The 21,557-nt window shown below is 49.4% G+C and overlaps 1 protein-coding gene across 3 annotated transcripts in view; it reads left to right on the top strand.

The window, feature by feature from the left end:
* The window catches only part of na (sodium leak channel non-selective protein na), a 631,552-nt gene that overhangs the window by 464,871 nt on the left and 145,124 nt on the right, over positions 1-21,557 (top strand). For all 3 annotated transcript variants that reach the window (XM_069314566.1, XM_069314565.1, XM_069314567.1), the window contains exon 23: positions 10,824-10,989. In XM_069314566.1, coding sequence (XP_069170667.1) covers positions 10,824-10,989 — 166 coding nt within the window. The remainder of the gene's footprint in view (positions 1-10,823; positions 10,990-21,557) is intronic.

The following is a 21,557-nucleotide window of genomic DNA, read 5'->3' as shown; positions in this document are numbered from 1 at the left end:
TGGCAATCATTATTTCCTTCACCTTTAGGTGTTCTTTTACCAGCACAGCAACGCCACCGCCTTTCCTAATTTTTCTGTCCCGTCTCCAAATTGAGTAGCCCCTTGGGAATATGACCTCATTTAAAATTACATCTTCAAGTTTTGTCTCCGTGAGTGCAACAATGTCTGGTGTCTGCAGCTGTATTACATCACTTAACTCCAGTATCTTCGATCTCACTCCATCTATGTTGGTGTATGCAATCTTCAGGAACTTGTTCCCCCTCTCCTTATTCTTCACTCCCCCTCTCTCTATTGATTTTGTTGGTTTGCCTTTATGTACCACTTTACTGGTTTGCCTACCCCTATCACTTTGTAGAAAAAAGAATTTATTTCTTCTTCATTCCTGCTCTCATTTAAATGTTTTGCCTCGGCGAGGTTCAGTTTCAGCTTCTCTCTGTCTTCTCTTGAAAGATCTCGTCTTAACGACCACCCTTTCCCATCCTCATCCCTTTGCAATTTTCTAGCATTCCTTAGTACTTCTTCCATCTGTTTGGCACCGTTTAGGGTGATCCTCAAAGGTCGATCTTTCCCTTTTACGTACCTGCCTATTCTCCTGTAGTCGCACACATTCTCTCTGCTTGTAAGACCTTCCACGAGGCCAACAATTTTATCTACTACTTTAGCTTCTTCTACAGCTCTTTCTGACCTAGATGTTATCGCCTTTTCTTTGCAGCCAAAAATGATCAGGGACTTACTCCGATCAACTGTGTTTTGCACCAACTTCGGGTTAGATGCCAATTTTTTCCTCACTTCTAGCCTAATGTTTGTTTTATCTTGGTTGCTGCAGTGTTTGACTTCCTTTACTGCTTCTTCTATTTTTTCCTTCTCCTTGGCCACTTGTGCATAAGTGAGTTGCATATCTTTCTTGCACTGTTCTATTCCCTGTGTAACTTCCTCCATCTGTGCTGACAAAAGCTGTTTCTCCTGTTGAATTTCCTTGCCTAACCTATTGTAGTCATTTATGTTTAAATTTACTTTAACTTCTTCCAAAGCTATTTTTAAGAGTTTATTTTCTTCTTCCATGGCTTTGCAATTTGTTTCCAATTGATTCTTATCCTTGCGCAAGTCTTTCACTAAACCCTCAAGACATAAAACTTTGCTATTCAAATGGTCATTACTTTCTTTCAATTTACTAATTATTTCTACATGAGAGTTCACTATAGTATCTAAATTTACCAACTTGTTATGTAGACTACTAATATCAATGCTTTCTTCATTGAATCCCTCAAAATCAAGCTCTGTTTTGTTTTTCCCCTTGCCAGTGGCCATCTTGAATGTTCTTCTCTGCACTGTAAACACTAGGGCAACTTTTTCTCATCCGATTTTTCACTTCCCCTAGCACTTTCCTGTTATCTCACCTATTTTTCAAGAGCACTATACCTTTATGTTCTCTGGGACACCACTCACTACCATCAACCTGTACTACAATACTTAGGATTGTTGAAATATGCTGGAGCTCCTCTGCTGCAAGTGTTGACCCTAGGGGTGTCACCTTTTGAACACCTAACTCGCTGTGTGCGAGTTTGAGGGTTGCTCGGTCCCCTTGTCTCAGGGTGACTCTCATTGTTTTTGCCTCTGCCACGCTGCCTGTTGGGTCGGTGATACTTTCGACCCTGAGTCCTGTGAGTGTTGCTGCTTGCTTGTGACTCAATATACCCAATCCTCTGATGATTCTATTCGGGTACGGGCGGCACGTGCGTTGCAGTCTAGGTTTCGTCTGTTGCAACGCGCTCGGTTGGTTGCTTCCCCAGATGCCCCGGGGCTGCCCCGCTTTGCTTTTCGAGACCCGGACTTGGGGGTGGGGGTCGCTTCGATCCTGGTTCAGTCCGCACCTCCTCGTCCTTCCCCTTCTGTTCGTTCTGGTCCCCCGCCCCTGCTTCCGGCCCCGAAGCGTCTGAGGGTTTCGGGGTCGGAGCAGGGGTTCCTTGATCTCGAGACTCGGGCAGCTTCGGGGGTTGCCCCTTCCGGGGGGGCGGCAGAGGCATTCGAGTCTTGTCTCCCGGCCGAAGCTTCAGGGTCTGACCAGTAGGCCCCCCTTCCTCCAGCTTTTCCGGCTGCTCCGTCCTTGTCTTGTGGGGTCGGGGCTTGGGGAGAGGACTCGGCCTCGGGTCCTGTGGTGACGGACCTCCAGGCTGGGGAGGGGCTGACTTGGGGGCCTTGGGCCCCGCTGGACCCCGCCTGGGTTTTTCTTCCCACTGAGCGGGGCTTATTGTTACAAGGAGTGGGGTTTTCTTTTCCCCCCTCTGCGTACGAGTTGGATTTGGTGTCGGCCCCTCCCCGGGTTCGGTTCCGTGTTCCCCCGGGTACGTCGGTTCCGTCCTTCCGGAGGTTTTCGGCTTATCGCATCCAACCTGGTGTGGTGCGAGCGGCCTTTGCAGCTTACCTCCTGCGTGACCCGGATTATGCCTCGGAAATGGATCCGTCCACGTTCAGGTTTGGGACTTCGTTCCCTTTCTGGCTCCGTTACGAGGTTCCGGAGTCGTCCTGGCTAGCAGACTGCCCCTTGTTTGGTCTGGATTCCTGGCATTCCTTCTGTCGTTCCTGCACGCTGGAGTGGCGGGAAGCTTCCACGGTGCTTCAGGTTTTCCTGGGGGGTGAACTTGAGTACCTGAATGAGTGCTTGTTTGCCCCTGCCCTTCCCCGCGATGTGGGCGTTATTCAGCTCCATGTGCAGGTTCCCTCCCTTTCGGCGGCGCTCGTGGCGGAGGACTTGCGCGCCCGGGGCCTTTTGTGTTCGGCCTTGCGGTTCTTTTCCCTCCTGGAGCTGTCTTCGGATTGGCTCGTGCAGGATGTGGGGACGCTTGGGTCCGTCCCGGGGTCCGGCACCTTGTCCTCGGCTGCGCGTTCGTCGGCTGCCTTGTTGAAGCTGTTCACGCCGATTTTGCGGGATGCGGTTTCCCTGTTCTATGCTTCCCATCTCGCGTGTTGGCAGGCGGTGCTGGGTTCCTCCGTGGAATCTGCTTGGGCTCTGGCTCTTAGGCGTTCTTCACCTTTTTGTCCTCTCCTGTTTGGGGAGTCGGCCGTGGCGCAGTTTATTCAGGCTGCGTCGGCGGCTTGTCGTCCGATGTCGGACTTGTTGGTTTTCCGGGGGTCCCGGGGTGGGTCTTCCCGGAAAGGTCGTGCCAGGGCTCGGGGTTCCTCTCGTCGTGGTAGGCCTCTGGTGTCAGGTTTGGGGTTGGCTCCTCCTGCGGACCCTCCCTCGTCTGGTCGGCGCGGTGTTCGCGCTGTGCGGGGTTCTGGGTCTCGTAAGGGTAGCCGGCCTTTTCGCGGTTTGCCCCCTTGACGGGGCGATGGGGGGGCGGCTTGCGCTGTTCGCCCGCGCCTGGTCCCACGATTCGTGGGCCTTTCGGGTCGTGTCTCGCGGCCTGGGTGGCCCCTCCCCCCTTTGGGGGGTCGGGGCTGGCAGGGCAGGCTTCTTCCCCTGCGCTCTGTCGAGTCGTCTTGGAGTGGGTACGCTTGGGTGTCGTCGAAACGACGTCGTCCATCAGATGGGTTTCCCGTCTGTTTCCGGTTCCGAAACGGGACTGCGCGGACATGCGGTTCATTCTGGACTTGTCCCGTCTGAACCCCTGGGTTCATTGCCCCTCCTTTCGGATGACTACGCTCTCTCAGGTTCGGCTCCTCTTGGAGCCGGGAGCTTGGATGGTGTCCCTGGACCTCCGGGACGCTTATTGGCATGTCCCGATTCATCCGCGGTTCAGGGACTGGCTCGGTTTTGTAGTGGGGCGTCTGAGTTACCGCTTTCGTTGTCTCCCGTTCGGGTTGAACCTGGCACCTCGCGTGTTCACACGCCTTACACGGGTTGTGGTGGCTCGTTTGCGTCTCCTAGGTGTTCGGGTGTTGGCCTACCTCGACGACTGGCTGGTTTGGGCTCCCAGCCAGTCAGCTTGCTTGCTAGCCAGGGATTTGGTTCTTTCCCAGCTCGCCGGGTTCGGGTTCTTGGTGAACTGGAGGAAGTCCCATCTGGTTCCCTCTCAGGTTCGGACTTGGCTGGGTCTCGTGTGGGACTCTCGAACCGCCTCCTTGTCTCTCGCTCCGGAGTCTCTCCTGCGGCTGCGGTCCCGCCTTCGTCTGTTTCTGGAGGGCCCTCGGGTCACCCAGCGGTTGCTCGAGGGGCTGTGCGGGAGCCTGAACTTCGCGATGGTGGTCTACCCGCCGGGTCGGGTTTGGCTTCGACGGCTGTTCTGGTTCCTTCGGGGTTCCCCCTTCCGCCTCTCTCGCGATCGCAGAGTTCGACCCCCGGGGGACTTGCGTCGGTTGCTGCGTCACCGGCTTCCTCTTCGGGTTTTTCGGGGTTCAGTGCCTTGGCGCCTACCCGAGCCCTCGCTCGATGTGTACACGGATGCGTCGTCTCTCGGCTGGGGTTTTGTGACCAGTGCTCACCAGGCCGGCCAGGGGCGTTGGGATCCGTCCTACCGTCGAGCTCACAGTACGGTGCGGGAGTTCGCGGCGGTGTGGTTTGCTCTGGGGAGGATTCGGGTGGCCCGCGGATCGACGATTCGGCTCCATTCGGACTGCTCTCCGGTGGTTCATTGCCTGAACTGCGGGGGTTCGATGCGGTCCTTGTCTCTTTGGGGTTGGTCGCTTCGGGTGACTCGTCTGCTGAGTTCTCGGGGTTTGGCTCTCCTGGCGGTTCACGTACGGGGCGTGTCCAACGTCTTGGCCGACGCCCTGTCTCGCTTCGTTCCCCTCTCCACGGAGTGGACGGTCGACGACGAGTCCTTCCGTTGCCTTTGCCAGACGTTCGGGCGCCCCGAAGTGGACCTCTTCGCGTCGGCGTGGTCGCGGCGTCTTCCCGTTTATGCGGCGCCCTTCCCCGATTGCGAGGCCGTCAGGGTCGATGCCTTTCGGCTAGACTGGTCGAGGTGGGGGTTCCTGTACCTTTTTCCCCCGGTTCGGCTGTTGCTCCAGGTCCTGACTCGCTTAGAGACTTACCGGGGGAGAGTTGTCCTTCTGGCCCCTTGGTGGCCGGCCCAGCCTTGGTTTCAGGCGCTGGTTGCTCGGTGTCCGAACCCGAGGGTTTTCCCACGGCTCCGCCTCTTTCAGCAGATCGGGCCGGTACGTCGCGTAGCTGGTTCGATCTTCTCCTCGAGTCTTCGCGTATGGTTTTTTTGACTCGAGACTATCATCATCTCTATGGTGATCAGGTGGCCTCCTTGTTGGTGTCCCACCTGAGGGCTTCTTCTCGGCGGCAGTATGAAGTTTCCTGGCGGTCCTTCCGTTTCTTTTTGCGTCTTCGTCGTGTTAGCTCCTTGTCTGTTCGGGTGGTCTTGTCCTTCCTCTCGTGGTTGTTTCAGGACCGTCATCTTATGCCTAACACTGTCGCTTCGTATCGTGCGGCGCTGGCGGAGCCGCTTCAGCTTGCTTTCGGTATCGATGTTACGTCTGCGCCGTTTCGCAAGCTGTCTCGTGCATTGTTTCACCTCCGGCCTGCTCATGCGTCGCCTGAGCCGTCCTGGTCTTTGGACAGAGTGCTCGCTTTCCTTTCATCTCCTCATTTCGTTGTGGCCCCTTCGGTCCAGGATTGTTTTTCCAAGGCACTTTTCTTGTTGGCTTTGGCCTCTGGGGGTCGGGTAGGGGAGCTTCATGCTCTCCTCCGGCGCAGGGGTTTCTGCTCTTTTGGTCGTGGTGATAGTTTTGTTCGTTTGCAGCTGTCTCCTTCTTTTCTGGCGAAGAATGAGACTGCTGCGTTCCGGAGGGGTCCATGGGTGGTTGATGCTTGGTTGGTCAGGCCGGGGGTGCATCATGTTTTGTGTCCGGTTGCGGCGCTTCGCCGTTATTTGCGCGCCACAGCTTCTGTGTCCGGGGACGCGCTGTGGGTTGATCCGGTTTCCCTTCCCTGTTCGCGGGTTCGGGTCTCTCAGGTCGTCCGCAGGGTTATTAGGTCCAGCCAGCCTGCGGTCTATCCCCGTGCCCATGACGTTCGTAAGTTTGCGGCTCTTGCTGCCGTCTTTGGGAATATGTCTTGGTCTGATATTCGGGCGCGGGGATTTTGGCAGTCGAACAGGGTCCTGGCTGCTCGTTACCTTGTGAATGTCCCTGGGCCTCGTCGGGCCTGTGTTTATTTGGGTCGGCGGTTGCAGCCAGTTGTCTCGGCTTCGAGTTGAGGGGTGAGCGACGACCGCCTCCCGGGTAAGTCCCTCTTTTTCTGTCTGTGGGTAGTTAGCTCCGGGGAGCCGACGGGGCTCCCCCCAGAAAACCAGCGTTGAATGTAATGAAACGCCATTTTCTGGGTGAGTCCCGGAGGCTCCCCGGCATCCCTCCCTCCCTCCGGTCGGCGGTTTTTCGCGTTTTTGACATCCAGCCTCAAGAACTGAGGTGTGGGTAGCCGGCGCGGGGGGTCTGGGGCTCCCCCTTCCCCCTCCCGGGGAGGGGGGAGCTGCGCAGACAGCGGCGCGTCAGTGTGTGACGTCACACTAGTTTGCTTGTTTTCGGTTGGGGAGTTCTATCCACTAGTTCGGTTTTAGGTAGCAATTTTAACCAGAATAGGGGTTTGTTTTGGGGTGCTTACCTTTCTGGGTGCCTGTTCCGGTCGATGGCAGACATAGAATGCTTCCAACTACACGAGAGCTTCTATAGGCCATTGCTCCCCTTGCCTCTCTGAGGGGGCCCGGTTCTGGCCGTGGTCCCCGGTAGGCCTAAGAACTCCATACACATGACTGATGCCAAAGTCTGACATTAGCATATCAGCCTGGGATAGCTCCGGGGAGCCTCCGGGACTCACCCAGAAAATGGCGTTTCATTACATTCAACGCTGGTTTTTTCTCGTGACTCGTGAGGGAGTCCGCTGTGCGACCTCAACACAAAAAGTGGTAATGCTCTTGAGCGCCGTGATAACGCTAAAGTGTTAAAAAAATGTGTGAAGTATGGGAAGAATTGCAAAGTTTTGTTGAAAAAACTCGCCCAGATAAAGCTGTAGCAGGCCGTTGCATTGACCTTTTAAATGACATTGTGATTTCGTACTATAGACAAGTGTTAAAATGTAGGGAAAAACAAAGTGTCTTTAGACAGATTCTTAGTAAGACAAGCAAGTCTTAGTGGTATGCAGGCAAAACGTGCCAGAGTGTGCACACCAGTGAAGACCTCACTGCCTGATGTTATTATGGAAGGGGGACTTCCCTTCCAAACAGTAACACCTTTTCTCCTCCCCACCATCTTCCAGCAAGGTAAGTAATAACTTGAACATAGTTTTGTAGGTTTATTTAGATGAATTAGGTATAAAAATTTAGTTTGATGTGGGGTTTTTGGGGTAGTCAGGAACGGATTAATTCATTTCCCATTATTTCTTATGGGGAAATTAGCTTCGGAATACGAGCTGTCTCCAGGAATGGATTAAACTCTTAAACCGAGGTACCCCTGTAAATGGGTAGAACACCTGGAGAAAAAGATATAATATCAGACAGACAGTATGGTTTTCGATCTGGAAGATCCTGTGTATCGAATTTACTCAGTTTCTATGATCGAGCAACAGAGATATTACAGGAAAGAAATGGTTGGGTTGACTGCATCTATCTGGACCTAAAAAAGGCTTTCGACAGAGTTCCACATAAGAGGTTGTTCTGGAAACTGGAAAATATTGGAGGGGTGACAGGTAAGCTTCTAACATAGATGAAAAATTTTCTGACTGATAGAAAAATGAGGGCAGTGATCAGAGGCAATGTATCGGACTGGAGAAATGTCACAAGTGGAGTACCACAGGGTTCAGTTCTTGCACCAGTGATGTTTATTGTCTACATAAATGATCTACCAGTTGGTATACAGAATTATACGAACATGTTTGCTGATGATGCTAAGATAATAGGAAGGATAAGAAACTTAGATGATTGTCATGCCCTTCAAGATGACCTGGACAAAATAAATATATGGAGCACAACTTGGCAAATGGAATTTAATGTTAATAAATGCCATGTTATGGAATGTGGAATAGGAGAACATAGACCTCACACAACCTATATATTATGTGAGAAATTTTTAAAGAATTCTGATAAAGAAAGAGATCTAGGGGTGGTTCTAGATAGAAAACTATCACCTGAGGACCATATAAAGAATATTGTGCGAGGAGCCTATGCCACGCTTTCTAACTTCAGAATTGCTTTTAAATACATGAATGGCAATATACTAAAGAAATTGTTCACGACTTTTGTTAGGCCAAAGCTAGAATATGCAGCAGTTGTGTGGTGCCCATATCTTAAGAAGCACGTCAACAAACTGGAAAAGGTGCAAAGACATGCTATATAAGTGGCTCCCAGAACTGAAGGGCAAGAGCTACGAGGAGAGGTTAGAGGCATTAAATATGCGAAAACTAGAAGACAGAAGAAAAAGAGGTGATATGATCACTACATACAAAATAGTAACAGGAATTGATAAAATCAATAGGGAACATTTCATGAGACCTGGAACTTTAAGAACAAGAGGTCATAGGTTTAAACTAGCTAAACACAGATGCCGAAGAAATATAAGAAAATTCACTTTCGCAAACAGAGTGGTAGACGGTTGGAACAAGTTAGGTGAGAAGGTGGTGGAGGCCAAGACCGTCAGTAGTTTCAAAGCGTTATATGACAAAGAGTGCTTGGAAGACGGGACACCACAAGCGTAGCTCGCATCCTGTAACTACACTTAGGTAATTACACTTAGGTAATTACACCCCACAGATTAAACTGTGCATACAAAGGTCAAGGTGACCAAAAGTGCTCAATGGTCCACCAAGCAACAGCCTGGTGGACCAAACTATCACAAGTCGAGCCTGGCCTCGGGCCGGGCTTGGGGAGTAGAAGAACTCCCAGAACCCCATCAACCAGGTATCAACCAGGTAATGTTTCAACAAGACAATCGAGACCTCTCCAGCACATGCTGATAGTGGAAGCATAGCTGCAACAGGGCCGATAGTGGCAAAGAAATGGAGGTTATCCTAGCATTACAGACCAGGCTAACCCAGGTCCAACTTGAGCAAGAACTAACTAGGATTTACTCCAGTTGACCAGAAACTCAGAAAGCCAAAGTGAACCAACTGGGAAATGACCAGATTCCTGACCAGTAGACAAAACATACATCAAGTTCGGCCGGAACACGGATCCTCAACAGATGAAGATGTTGAAGGACTATGGAAAGACCGTCTGTTAAAGATTCTGAAAGCTAAGTACAGATCAAAGTATTCTGCTTGAAATTGATACAAGAGGAGCCCAACTCTGAACAGTAACTAATACCTGAATTCTGGGGCAATAGGAATCTATTAATAGGCATCCCAATAGGCATAGGGAAATGAGATAGGAGCTGCTCAAAACCATTTAGCAAGCCTGAAACACTGTAGTCATCCTTTATGTTTTTCGTAGTCATCCTTTATGTTTTTCGTAGTCATCCTTTAGTTTGTAGGTTGTGTGTGGACTATTTTCTCTTATTACACATTTCATAACATGGCATTTATTCACACTGAGTTTCATTTGTCAAGTGTTGCTCCATTCACTTATTTTGTCCAGGTCATCTTGAAGAGAATGACAATTGTCATCCCTCGTAGGGGCATGACGGGGACAGGAAGCTGGCAGTTTGTCAGTGGTTTCCATTGTTCCTAAGGATTTTTTCCCAACTGGCTTTTGCATTGAAGTAATGTCTTGCCATTTATGGCTTTAACAATAGGAGGCTCCTAGGTTTATAACCTTATGGGTACAAAAATTCAATGGTTTATAACTCTTGTTTTCTGTCTTACAATGTGGCCTCATGAGCTTGAAGTTGTTGCTTCTTGTATGTGTTACATAGGACCTTTTAAAAAAGTGGTCCAGATTAATATCCTCCAACTTGTTGTGCATTTTAAAGGCCTCAATGAGATCAGCCCTGTCATGTCTGGTTTGTAGTGTTGTAAGTCACATGGCCTTACTTGGTATGAGAGGTGAGGAATGGTTGAGAGCCACAGGTAACAACACTGCAAACCAGACATGACAAACCATCTCATGACAAGACATCTGTCAAACCATGACAGAGCTGATCTAATTGAGACCGATAAAATACAAAACAAGTTGGAGGATATTAATCCTGTAGTAGAATATTAATCCTGTAGAACTTGGAAGTAAGGCTACCTGAACCAATGCTTTTGAAAAGCAAAATACAGTAATGGAAACCTACAAGGAGGAGGCATATTCAGGCCACTAACCAGGACCTAGAAACACATCTATGGGGAAGCAGAGAAGGAATCCAGCTTATATTGAGACAAGGGGTAAGGAAACACATCCATATGGAGCAACAAACGACACAGACTCTCCAACTACCACCAGAAACCTTTCTGGATCATCTGATTCCTTGCAGGGACAAGTGTCCAAGACAGAGCCAACGTTCCCTCCTGAGCCCCATGAGTACAAGTATAGAGACAGCATCAGCAAGGAGAACCTCTCAACCTCCAGGCACATCCCATAGGCATCCCAAAGAAATATGAGGGACAAGGAAGGAATAGAAGACCCCATCACCTTTCATGGCCTTGGGCAGGGCATACACTGAAGGCACCCCCAGGCTCAAGGCATTTCTGTTGGTTTTTCCTTCTGGCCGTCGGGTAGGGAAATTTTATGCTCTTCTCTGGGAATGGGTTTTTTGTATTTTAGACTTAGGATCTCGCATCCTTTGCCTTCAGTTTTCTCTTTTGTTTTTAGCTAAGAATGAAACCCCTGACTTCCAGCAGGGTCAGTTGGTGATTGATGCTTGGATTTCTGTTTTGCAGATAGTACATAGTTTTAGTAATGTAATAGTATCTTTATTAGAAGTAATTATAGTACACTTATTATTAATACTTATTCTTCCATTAGGTGTGATCTGAAGAAAAGGTTGAAAATAGCCCAGCCTCTACATCTGCCTCCCCGCCCAGATGGCCGAGCTTTCCGTGCTTTCATTTATGACATCACTCAAAATATATACTTCAAGCGTTTTGTTGCTGTTTCTGTCATCATTAACAGCAGTCTACTATGTGTAGCTGTAAGTGCAATGCATTTTACTTGCATAACTTAGAATTTACTTATCTTATTTAAGATTTAGGGTATTTAGATTACAGTACTCTACTGTTGGGACTTCATTTATGTTTCATTTATAATTGAATTGTTTTTAAGACATCTTTTTATTGTAGTAGCACATAAAATAAGGATATAATCAAGAACCTTCTTTATTCAAATAATCCTTGATATTTTTATGGGAAGGTTCCTTCTGTAGCTTCCTTGTATTTACTTGATGGTGCAACATTGATATCCCCACCCTGCCATGATCAGGGTATACCAGGAACCCTCACAACCGGCTTACATAGCTGAGTGCCAAAAATGGCTCAGCTGTGAAGGCGAAAAGGACGATGGCTGATCTGAGCACCTAGACAATACCAGACCCTTTCCAGAACCAGAAGGCTTACCAAAACCCGCACCTCAGCCAGGAGTGTTCCATAGCTTTGGAAGAAGTTAAAGTAAATTTAAACATAAATGACTACAATAGGTTAAGTAAGGAATTTCAACAGGAGAAACAGCTTTTGTCAGCACAGATGGAGGAAGTTACACAGGGAATAGAACAGTGCAAGAAAGATATGCAACTCACTTATGCACAAGTGGCCAAGGAGAAGGAAAAAATAGAAGAAGCAGTAAAGGAAGTCAAACACTGCAGCAACCAAGATAAAACAAACATTAGGCTAGAAGTGAGGAAAGAATTGGCATCTAGCCCGAAGTTGGTGCAAAACACAGTTGATCGGAGTAAGTCCCTGATCATTTTTGGCTGCAAGGAAAAGGAGATAACATCTAGGTCAGAAAGAGCTGTAGAAGAAGCAAAAGTAGTAGATAAAATTGTTGGCCTCGTGGAAGGTCTTACTACCATAGAGAATGTCTGCGACTACAGGAAAATAGGCAGATATGTAAAAGGGAAAGATCGACCTTTGAGGATCACCCTAAACGGTGCCAAACAGATGGAAGAAGTACTAAGGAATGCTAGAAAATTACAAAATGATGAGGATGGAAAAGTGTGGTCGTTAAGACGAGATCTTTCAAAAGAAGATAGAGAGAAGCTGAAACTGAACCTCGCCGAGGAAAAACATTTAAATGAGAGCAGGAATGAAGAAGAAATCAATTCTTTTTTCTACAAAGTGATAGGGGTAGGCAGGCCAGTAAAGTGGTACATGAAGGCAAACCAACAAAATCATTAGAGAAAGGGGGAGTGAAAAATAAGAAGAGGGGGAACAAGTTCCTGAAGATTGCATACACCAACATAGATGGAGTAAGATCGAAGATACTGGAGTTAAGTGATGTAATACAGCTGCAGACACCAGACATTGTTGCACTCAGTTTAGTTTAGTTCATTTATTATGCACCCCATACCCATCTTGTGGGCGGTAGTGGAAAGGGTTACAGAGGCACATAATGGGCTCAGGGACTGAACCCCACAATTCATTTAGCTAAGCAAGTTACAATCTTGATGAGCTAGTTACAAAATTCAATATAAGTCATCACATCAACAATGGGTTCGAGATCGACCTCAAGTACAGGTTCTAAATTAAGCAACTGACATATGTGGAGAGCTAGTGTCAAAATTTATATGTTTGTCCTGCACACCGCCCCCCATTCAGTGGGCAGCGGTGGATAGGTTACAATCACTTAGTTACTACCTACAGTTCAACCTGTCCTCTTAAAAAGAACGTCGCTTTTGGCCGTTTGCCCGTATGGCCGAATTTGGACGTAATTTGAAATTGAAAAAAATATGAAAATAAATTTGGGATTTTTTTTTTCAACAACAGTAAGTTAAGGGTCCTCTGATAGGTTAGGTGGGCAGGAAATTCTCATAAAGTTTCAAAACGTTATGAAAAACGTTAATTTAAAGTGTCCTGTTATAACCTCTGCGCGTACGCCGGACGACTCAAATAGAAAACGGAACAGAACGTCACTTTTGTGAGTGGATTTCATTTCAAATTACGTCCAAATTTGGCCATAGTGCGCATACCAGCCAAAAGTGACGTTCTTTTTAAGAGGACGGGTTGTACAGTTAGCAAACTGGGGATATTTGGCTAAAATTTCTGGTAGCAGATCATTTTGAATGAAATATTGACACATCGCTGGAACATTGGTTATAGAATTGTCTCTAAATTCACGTATCTTTTCGCACTCCATCACATAGTGACGGAGGGTGTGCGAATAATTTTGTTGACACAGTTTACATTTGGTCAGGTCTACATCAGCAGATAATGAGAATTCCCAGAGATACTTGTAACCGAGTCTAAGCCGAGCAGTAGTAACATCTAGAAGTCTGCTGATTTTATTGGATGATCCATAGATGTGTGGCTCCTCTTGCATGATAGTATGATGATAGATGGAATTACTGGTGTCAATTTCACTTTGCCTCAGATCTACAACTCACGGAGACAAAACTTGAAGATGCTATTTTAAATGAGGTCATATTCCCAAGGGGCTACTCAATTTGGAGACGGGACAGAAAAGTCAGGAAAGGCGGTGGCATTGCTGTGCTGGTGAAAGAACCCCTAAAGGTGAACGAAATGGTGACTGCCAATCCACAAGAAGTTGACATAATAGCACTAGAGATCTGCCATGAGGATGATAAACTAATGATCATAAATGCATATAGTCCACCGCTTAAGCAGCACATGGTCAAAGGAGGAGCTAGATAGTAAACGAGAAGGTCTTATAACAATAATGAGAGAGATTATAGCGAGAGCGGATAACGATAGATCACGACTGCTGATAGTCGGTGACTTCAACTTGAAATCCATAGACTGGGAAGCATATGAAGCTAAAACAGAAGATTTTTGGACCTGTAAATTTGTAGACCTCATCCTGGAAACATTCTTGTATCAACATGTTAAACAAGCTACGAGGATGAGGGAAGGGGACATCCCCTCCATGCTAGATTTGATATTTACCAGGAAGGAGGAAGAGATATTTGACATTCAGTACCTTCCTCCCTTGGGTAAAAGTGACCATGTCTTTTTGGGAATAAAGTATGCAATGCGTTATAATCTGGAAGAAAATATGACGGTCGATGCAAATGAAAAACCTGACTTTAGGAGAGGACATTATGGCAACCTTAGAAAATTTTTTAGTGAGTATAATTGGACAGACTTGTTGCTAGGCAAGGAAGTGAATGAAATGTATGTCAGGTTTTGTGAAATATATGATAAAGGCACAAAAAAATTTATACCAAAACAGAGATGCAGAACTAGGAAACAGGATTGGTTCAACAGAAAGTGCGAGAGGGCCAGAGACCAAAAGACACAAAAATGGAATCAATACAGGAAGAGGCCGAACCCCCAAACATACCAGTGATACAAAGATGCGAGAAACAACTACACGGCAGTGAGGAGAGAGGCAGAAAGAAATTTTGAAAAAGGGATTGCAGACAAATGTAAAACAGAACCAGGTCTATTCTATAAATTCATAAACAACAAATTGCAGGTAAAGGATAATATTCAGAGGTTGAAAATGGGAAATAGATTCACGGAAAATGAAAAGGAAATGTGTGAAACATTAAACGAAAAGTTCCAAAGTGTGTTTGTACAAAATGAAATCTTCAGGGAACCAGATACAATAAGAATTCCAGGGAACAACATAGAGCACATAGAGGTGTCTAGAGACGAAGTGAAAAAAATGCTCAAGGAGCTAAATAAGAACAAAGCAGTTGGTCCAGATGGAGTTTCACCATGGGTTCTGAGAGAATGTGCACCTGAGCTCAGCATTCCTCTTCAACTGATTTTTCAGGCATCCCTGTATACAGGAGTTGTAGCTGATGTGTGGAAAAAGGCTAACATAGTTCCAATCTACAAAAGTGGAAGCAAGGAAGACCCCCTTAATTATAGACTGGTATCATTGACAAGTGTAATAGTCAAAATATTGGAAAAAATAATTAAAACTAAATGGGTAGAACACCTGGAGAGAAATGATATAATATCAGACAGACAGTATGGTTTTCGATCTGGAAGATCCTGTGTATCGAATTTACTCAGTTTCTATGATCGAGCAACAGAGATATTACAGGAAAGAGATGGTTGGGTTGACTGCATCTATCTGGACCTAAAAAAGGCTTTCGACAGAGTTCCACATAAGAGGTTGTTCTGGAAACTGGAAAATATTGGAGGAGTGACAGGTAAGCTTCTATCATGGATGAAAAATTTTCTGACTGATAGAAAAATGAGGGCTGTGATCAGAGGCAATGTATCGGACTGGAGAAATGTCACAAGTGGAGTACCACAGGGTTCAGTTCTTGCACCAGTGATGTTTATTGTGTACATAAATGATCTACCAGTTGGTATACAGAATTATATGAACATGTTTGCTGATGATGCTAAGATAATAGGAAGGATAAGAAACTTAGATGATTGTCATGCCCTTCAAGAAGACCTGGACAAAATAAATACGTGGAGTGCCACTTGGCAAATGGGATTTAATGTTAATAAATGCCATGTTTTGGAATGTGGAATAGGAGAACATAGACCCCATACAACCTATATATTATGTGAGAAATCTTTAAAGAATTCTGATAAAGAAAGAGATCTAGGGGTGGTTCTAGATAGAAAACTATCACCTGAGGACCACATAAAGAATTTTGTGCGAGGAGCCTATGCCACACTTTCTAACTTCAGAATTGCTTTTAAATACATGGATGGCGATATACTAAAGAAATTGTTCATGACTTTTGTTAGGCCAAAGCTAGAATATGCAGCTGTTGTGTGGTGCCCATATCTTAAGAAGCACATCAACAAACTGGAAAAGGTGCAAAGACATGCTACTAAGTGGCTCCCAGAACTGAAGGGCAAGAGCTACGAGGAGAGGTTAGAGGCATTAAATATGCCAAAACTAGAAGACAGAAGAAAAAGAGGTGATATGATCACTATATACAAAATAGTAACAGGAATTGATAAAATCGATAGGGAAGATTTCCTGAGACCTGGAACTTTAAGAACAAGAGGTCATAGATATAAACTAGCTAAACACAGATGCCGAAGAAATATAAGAAAATTCACTTTCGCAAACAGAGTGGTAGACGGTTGGAACAAGTTAGGGGAGAAGGTGGTGGAGGCCAAGACCGTCAGTAGTTTCAAAACGGTATATGACAGAGTGCTGGGAAGACGAGACACCATGAGCGTAGCTCTCATCCTGTAACTACACTTAGGTAATTACACTTAGGTAATTTATTACAGGAGTGTGAAAAACATGGGCACTAGACTGCAAAGAATATGTAATAAAATGGCATTTGCCGCTAACACACCTTACCTTGAGATTACCTTGAGATGATTTCGGGGCTTAGCGTCTCTGCGGCCCGGTCGTCGACCAAGCCTCCTGGTTGAACTGACTGAACACCTGGCTGAACAACTGGAAAACTGCAAACAGATTGCAAAATCTCTCCGTTTGGTAAAAGGAGATGTGATGCTGGGATATCAAAGAAGAAAGAAAAGCAACAAAGTAAACTCCATTAGAGAATCTGAAACATCCAGCCACACAAAAGTCTGCCACCTCATCTTGCTAGAGCATAACAAACTATATGGGAACAGCATCTACAACTGCACCAGTAAACAAGATGATGGGGTGTCTGTTGTCAAAGAACCAAGATCAACTTGCAACTTTCCCGAGAAGACCTGCATCACAAAGAAACACAGAATCTCCAACAACCATGTGCATGCTTTCTGGTTTGCTGCCGTTAAAGCCAAAGGTTTTAATCGCAGCGGGTTAATTTACATCCATGTAAATTATTAATTTACATCCATACATTAGCTGCATGTAATGCAGCTAATTTCAACATCTTGAGAAAGGGCAACACCATTATTTGAAAGCATGAAGCTGAATGTAAGCTAAGCAGAAATGTGAAACTCAGGCTGCATCAGGTTAGGGAATAAGGTGGCTCTACCAGGAACCAGAATTTGGCACATGTAAAAGAGGCAAAGGGGAGTTTGTGGTTCAGAGATTACCATATAACTAACCAAAAAGCTTACCAGAAAGTTGATGCCCTCCAAGTCAAACAACTGCTTGGATTATTTGTAACCCCTGACAAAAGCACTGCAGTCAACGTAGTGAAGAAATTACCACCATATTATGCCTCCTTCCACCAGATGGCAGCCTAGTGACCCAGGAAAACACAGGAGGGATGGTGGTGATATAAAAGGTATATAAATAAAACAAAGTTAAATATTTAAGATATTATTGATGAATTTTCTGGGGGGAGCCCCGTCGGCTCCCCGGAGCTATCCCAGGCTGATATGCTAATGTCAGACTTTGGCATCAGTCATGTGTATGGAGTTCTTAGGCCTACCGGGGACCACGGCCAGAACCGGGCCCCCTCAGAGAGGCAAGGGGAGCAATGGCCTATAGAAGCCCCCGTGTAGTTGGAAGCATTCTATGTCTGCCATCGACCGGAACAGGCACCCAGAAAGGTAAGCGCCCCAAAACAAACCCCTATTCTGGTTAAAATTGCTACCTAAAACCGAACTAGTGGATAGAACTCCCCAACCGAAAACAAGCAAACTAGTGTGACGTCACATACTGCCGCGCCGCTGTATGCGCAGCTCCCCCCTCCCCGGGAGGGGGAAGGGGGAGCCCCAGACCCCCGCGCCGGCTACCCACACCTCAGTTCTTGAGGCTGATGCTATAGGCGATGGTCGTGTGCTCTGGCTCCGGTGTCGCTACTGCACTGTGCTTTGTGTGTGGTGTTAGTTTTGTGGGTGCGAGAGCCAGGAGTTATCTTCAGTACTCGGGCTGCATGCGCCTAGGGCTGCCTTCCCTAGGTGCCCTGTAAGTACTGCCCTTGGGGCTTGGGGCCACCTTCCACAGGCTCCTCGGGGTCTGCCTCTGCTGGTCCGTTTTACCTTTCAGTTTTTCGGCCGCCTGTTGGGCTCTTGGGTGTTCTGTTCTCCCTTGTTACCGACAGGTAAGAGGCAGTTTGCACTGGTAGGGACGCAGGGTGCTGCTCAGCTTGTATTTCCCGACATCGCGGCCGGCTCTGTTCCTTGGGGTTCGCTGTCCTCTTGCGGGGTTTTGTTTTTCTTTTTGTTTTTGCCTGGTGGGGGGTTTCTGTCATTTTATTCAGTTTGTTTTTGCCCTTCCACTGTTCTCCTCGGTGGCGCCCCCTGCTAGGTCCCCGTGAGTGTACACGTCCCTGGGGTTCAGCTTTAGAAGTTTGCTTGGCAGTTTTGGGCGCCGGTTTGCAGCACCCTGCCTGGGACTACCTGAGCGTGAGTCCTCTTAAAGTAAACGCTCAGGACCCTGGGAATCCCCTAGGGGGCGCGTGGGTCCGATGGATGTGACCCCGGAGTCCCCACTCGCTGTGTGCGAGTTTGAGGGTTGCTCGGTCCCCTTGTCTCAGGGTGACCCTCATTGTTTTTGCCTCTGCCACGCTGCCTGTTGGGTCGGTGATACTTTCGACCCTGAGTCCTGTGAGTGTTGCTGCTTGCTTGTGACTCAATTTACCCAATCTGATGATTCTATTCGGGTACAGGCGGCACGTGCGTTGCAGTCTAGGTTTCGTCTGTTGCAACGCGCTCGGTTGGTTGCTTCCCCGGATGCCCCGGGGCTGCCCCGCTTTGCTTTTCGAGACCCGGACTTGGGGGTGGGGGTCGCTTCGATCCTGGTTCAGTCCGCACCTCCTCGTCCTTCCCCTTCTGTTCGTTCTGGTCCCCCGCCCCTGCTTCCGGCCCCGAAGCGTCTGAGGGTTTCGGGGTCGGAGCAGGGGTTACTTGATCTCGAGACTCGGGCAGCTTCGGGGTTTACCCCTTCCGGGGGGGCGGCAGAGGCATTCGAGTCTTGTCTCCCAGCCGAAGCTTCAGGGTCTGACCAGTGGGCCCCCCTTCCTCCAGCTTTTTCGGCTGCTCCGTCCTTGTCTTGTGGGGTCGGGGCTTGGGGAGAGGACTCGGCCTCGGGTCCTGTGGTGACGGACCTCGAGGCTGGGGAGGGGCTGACTTGGGGGCCTTGGGCCCCGCTGGACCCCGCCTGGGTTTTTCTTCCCACTGAGCGGGGCTTATTGTTACAAGGAGTGGGGTTTTCTTTCCCCCCCTCTGCGTACGAGTTGGATTTGGTGTAGGCCCCTCCCCGGGTACGGTTCCGTGTTCCCCCGGGTACGTCGGTTCCGTCCTTCCGGAGGTTTTCGGCTTATCGCATCCAACCTGGTGTGGTGCAAGCGGCCTTTGCAGCTTACCTCCTGCGTGACCCGGATTATGCCTCGGAAATGGCTCCGTCCACGTTCAGGTTTGGGACTTCGTTCCCTTTCTGGCTCCGTTACGAGGTTCCGGAGTCGTCCTGGCTAGCAGACTGCCCCTTGTTTGGTCTGGATTCCTGGCATTCCTTCTGTCGTTCCCGCACGCTGGAGTGGCGGGAAGCTTCCACGGTGCTTCAGGTTTTCCTGGGGGGTGAACTTGAGTACCTGAATGAGTGCTTGTTTGCCCCTGCCCTTCCCCGCGATGTGGGCGTTATTCAGCTCCATGTGCAGGTTCCCTCCCTTTCGGCGGCGCTCGTGGCGGAGGACTTGCGCGCTCGGGGCCTTTTGTGTTCGGCCTTGCGGTTCTTTTCCCTCCTGGAGCTGTCTTCGGATTGGCTCGTGGAGGATGTGGGGACGCTTGGGTCCGTCCCGGGGTCCGGCACCTTGTCCTCGGCTGCGCGTTCGTCGGCTGCCTTGTTGAAGCTGTTCACGCCGATTTTGCGGGATGCGGTTTCCCTGTTCTATGCTTCCCGTCTCGCGTGTCGGCAGGCGGTGCTGGGTTCCTCCGTGGAATCTGCTTGGGCTCTGGCTCTTAGGCGTTCTTCACCTTTTTGTCCTCTCCTGTTTGGGGAGTCGGCCGTGGCGCAGTTTATTCAGGCTGCGTCGGCGGCTTGTCGTCCGATGTCGGACTTGTTGGTTTTCCGGGGGTCCCGGGGTGGGTCTTCCCGGAAAGGTCGTGCCAGGGCTCGGGGTTCCTCTCGTCGTGGTAGGCCTCTGGTGTCAGGTTTGGGGTTGGCTCCTCCTGCGGACCCTCCCTTGTCTGGTCGGCGCGGTGTTCGCGCTGTGCGGGGTTCTGGGTCTCGTAGGGGTCGCCGGCCCTTTTCGCGGTTTGCCCCCTTGATGGGGCGATGGGGGGGCGGCTTGCGCTGTTCGCCCGCGCCTGGTCCCACGATTCGTGGGCCTTTCGGGTCGTGTCTCGCGGCCTGCGGTGGCGTTGGGTGGCCCCTCCCCCCTTTGGGGGGTCAGGGCTGGCAGGGCAGGCTTCTTCCCCTGCGCTCTGTCGAGTCGTCTTGGAGTGGGTACACTTGGGCGTCGTCGAAACGACGTCGTCCCTCAGATGGGTTTCCCGTCTGTTTCCGGTTCCGAAACGGGACTGCGCGGACCTGCGGGTAATTCTGGACTTGTCCCGTCTGAACCCCTGGGTTCCTTGCCCCTCCTTTCGGATGACAACGCTGTCTCAGGTTCGGCTCCTCTTGGAGCCGGGAGCTTGGATGGTGTCCCTGGACCTCCGGGACGCTTATTGGCATGTCCCGATTCATCCGCGGTTCAGGGACTGGTTCGGTTTTGTAGTGGGGCGTCTGAGTTACCGCTTTCGTTGTCTCCCGTTCAGGTTGAACCTGGCACCTCGCGTGTTCACACGCCTTACACGGGTTGTGGTGGCTCATTTGCGTCCCCTAGGTGTTCGGGTGTTGGCCTACCTCGACGACTGGCTGGTTTGGGCTCCCAGCCAGTCAGCTTGCTTACTAGCCAGGGATTTGGTTCTTTCCCAGCTCGCCGGGTTCGGGTTCTTGGTGAACTGGAGGAAGTCCCATTTGGTTCCCTCTCAGGTTCGGACTTGGCTGGGTCTCGTGTGGGACTCTCGAACCGCCTCCTTGTCTCTCCCTCCGGAGTCTCTCCTGCGGCTGCGGTCCCGCCTTCGTCTGTTTCTGGAGGGCCCTTGGGTCACCCGGCGGTTGCTCGAGGGGCTGTGCGGGAGCCTGAACTTCGCGATGGTGGTCTACCCGCCGGGTCGGGTTTGGCTTCGACGGCTGTTCTGGTTCCTTCGGGGTTCCCCCTTCCGCCTCTCTCGCGATCGCAGAGTTCGACCCCCGGGGGACTTGCGTCGGTTGCTGCGTCACCGGCTTCCTCTTCGGGTTTTTCGGGGTTCAGTGCCTTGGCGCCTACCCGAGCCCTCGCTCGATGTGTACACGGATGCGTCGTCTCTCGGCTGGGGTTTTGTGACCAGTGCTCACCAGGCCGGCCAGGGGCGTTGGGATCCGTCCTTCCGTCGAGCTCACAGTACGGTGCGGGAGTTCGCGGCAGTGTGGTTTGCTCTGGGGAGGATTCGGGTGGCCCGCGGATCGACGATTCGGCTCCATTCGGACTGCTCTCTGGTGGTTCATTGCCTGAACCGCGGGGGTTCGATGCGGTCCTTGTCTCTTTGGGGTTGGTCGCTTTGGGTGACTCGTCTGCTGAGTTCTCGGGGTTTGGCTCTCCTGGCGGTTCACGTACGGGGCGTGTCCAACGTCTTGGCCGACGCCCTGTCTCGCTTCGTTCCCCTCTCCACGGAGTGGACGGTCGACGACGAGTCCTTCCGTTGGCTTTGCCAGACGTTCGGGCGCCCCGAA

The sequence above is a fragment of the Procambarus clarkii genome, chromosome 79 (assembly GCF_040958095.1).
Source record: "Procambarus clarkii isolate CNS0578487 chromosome 79, FALCON_Pclarkii_2.0, whole genome shotgun sequence".
Classification (NCBI taxonomy): Eukaryota; Metazoa; Arthropoda; class Malacostraca; order Decapoda; family Cambaridae; genus Procambarus; species Procambarus clarkii.
The sequence above is the reverse complement of the archived record's forward strand: the minus strand, read 5'-3'. Positions and strand labels throughout refer to the sequence as shown.